The sequence below is a fragment of the Ammodytes marinus genome (genome assembly GCF_949987685.1).
Source record: "Ammodytes marinus genome assembly, contig: scaffold_371, whole genome shotgun sequence".
Lineage (NCBI taxonomy): Eukaryota > Metazoa > Chordata > Actinopteri > Uranoscopiformes > Ammodytidae > Ammodytes > Ammodytes marinus.
In genome coordinates, this window is record NW_027648155.1 from 12501 (window position 1) to 15000 (window position 2500).

The window sequence follows — 2500 nt, forward strand, 5'->3', positions numbered from 1 at the left end:
CACACACACACACACACACACATACACACACACACACACACACACACACACACACACACACACACACACACACACACAGGCAGAGACACACACACACACACACACCCGGCACAGGCAGAGTTAAATGAATACAGTTGAAGCAGAGAAAAGGGTTAGGGTTAGAGACAGATAAAGACAGTTAAAGGTGCAGTCAGTGACTCTGCAAAACGCTTGTTGTTTTGGTGAAAAGCTAAACCGGCGTTGGTGATTTGTCTGGTTTTGTTCAAGTTACAATCTGTCAGTGAAAAATGAAGTGTATTTAAGTCGTGTTAGATACAGAGTTAGTTCCTAGTATAATCCCAATGTTCCCTGCATTTATAAGGTCAACTTTTAATGCGCAAAAAAAAATGTTTGGCGGTGCTCGTGGTGCAGTAGTTAGACCCCCTGCCCCCCTCATAGAGTCTCAGTCCTCTTCACAGCAGACCCGGGTTAGAATCCAAAATCCAAAAAGAAAACAATTATTTTTGTGTGTGTATGAACCTGTCTTTCCCAGTTGTGTGTGTGCGTGTGTTCCAGTGTTATACAACCGCAATAATCTTAAAGATTTTTATGTGTGTATAAACCTAACATCCCCATTCTCTCTGTATTCCAGTGCTGAACTATGAGAGCCTGTTGGAGTCGTGCTCTGAGTCGGATGAAGACAGCAGGACTTTGGTTTCTGATGACGGAGGCTTCGCTCAAGACGCCGTCAGCCCGGCTAGCGCTGAGGACGCTAGCAGCCGAGCTAACGTTCCCTCTCCACGGCTGGCCCAGGCTGTGCTGTCCTACCAAGCCCAGAACCATGACCCGATGCTGGGGAGACACACACACCTCAACGGGGCCCGTGAGTAATTTTTGGCTACTGAGTTAATTCCCGTTCACACCCATATATGAATGTTTATATTTTGGTTATTCACAACGGCACACTTTCTTGGATTGGCACCATTCCGTTTATTTTATTTTAACTTAAATGTGTTTGATCTCGTTGCTGCTCTCCTATCTTCCTTGTAAATTGTATATTCTGAATCGTTGCGGATTATTTAAATTTGACTTGTACCTACAGTATATTGCATATTTTCACGTTCCTTTTTTGGCGTTCAGTCTGTGGAAAACAAAGGAAGAATTTCATTATTGTGCATATGACAATAAACACTTTGAATCTTTGAATCTTGAATCTTGAATATTACCATGAATTCGTATATAGCTACTTATGTTAATTATTTTGAATTCCCTCGGGAAAAAAATAATTCACTAAATTCCTGAGCTTCAGATCCCATAGAACATTTCAGGAAATTTTAACCATAAAAAAAAAAGTTGAAAAAAAAAATGAAAATAAAAAGCATGTGGAGGACGGGAGGAAAGACAGACAGACAGACAGACAGACAGACAGACAGGCCGTGTCTGAACTGCCATACTAGCGTCCTACATCCTACATACTCATGCATACTCTCTACTCAAAGATCGATTGTGTATGCGAGCTGCGTCTAAACGTTCTCAGTTGAAGTATACTCAAGCAATGAAGAATTTCTTCTTCTTCTTATAAGATTCAGGCAGTTTAGACACTGTTAAGCTTCTAACCGCCCTCTACAGGTTAGATATTGAACTAGATTTTTACAGTCCTGTGTTCATCATCTGTGTTTTAGACCTCTTGTTTTATAATAATGATGTTTTGAGGCGGAGGATCCCTCCGACGCTCTCTGTCCGGCTCATCAGCACTCAGCTGTCTGTGAGTTGAGCTGGACGAGCCGCGGTGTGTGGAACAGCGATCTGTTCTAATCTCTCTCCACTATCAGACTCACAACACTCATTTCACTTAGTGACTCTAATGTTGTTAGGTATTTATCTTCATCTCTTATCTATTGTAAGAGTTTATGAATGACTGCACGTGCAGTTGTCAGATCGCGGAACCCCAAACAATGTTGTTGCCTAGCAACTTGCTCGAAAATATTTCATTTTCCTGGGCGGGTAGAATTGACCCAATGCATTATGGGGCGGTTGAGTAGGAAAAGTATACAATCGATTCATACCCAAAATCTTCCCGGAAGTTAGTACTCATCCGGGAATTTCTCACATACCCAAACTCGCATACCCAACCGTCACATACTCAAATTGAAGTCAAAATGAGTATGAGTAGGACGTTAGTATGGCAGTTCAGACACGGCCACAGACAGACAGACAGACAGACAGACGGGAGGAAAGGGACAAATATGAAAACAACCAGAAAAGAAGAAATAAAGTAAAACCCAGAATCAGGTTTGAGACGGAAAGAAGAAGTGATGACTCAGAGACAGAAGTGAAACCTTCTTCACCTCCATTTCAGCAGGAAGAAACAGAAACACAGAGCCGCCATTTTAGATCCAACAACAACAAAAGGAATCACTTATTGTATATAGCCCGTTTAGCCAAAGTGCATTACATAGTTTGTCTCGCTCTATAATATGTATTATAGAACAAGCTATACCCCCTCGCTCTGACCCCCTCC

At 42.0% G+C, this 2500-nt stretch overlaps 1 protein-coding gene across 1 annotated transcript in view; it reads left to right on the forward strand.

Moving 5' to 3' along the window:
• Nucleotides 1-794: 794 nt before the first annotated feature.
• The window catches only part of LOC307270977 (zinc finger E-box-binding homeobox 2-like), a gene marked incomplete at its 3' end in the record, with an annotated part of 15822 nt that continues 14116 nt past the window's right edge, over nt 795-2500 (forward strand). The window contains exon 1 of the mRNA XM_080054865.1: nt 795-862. Within this exon, the coding sequence (XP_079910991.1) occupies nt 829-862 (34 nt within the window). The remainder of the gene's footprint in view (nt 863-2500) is intronic.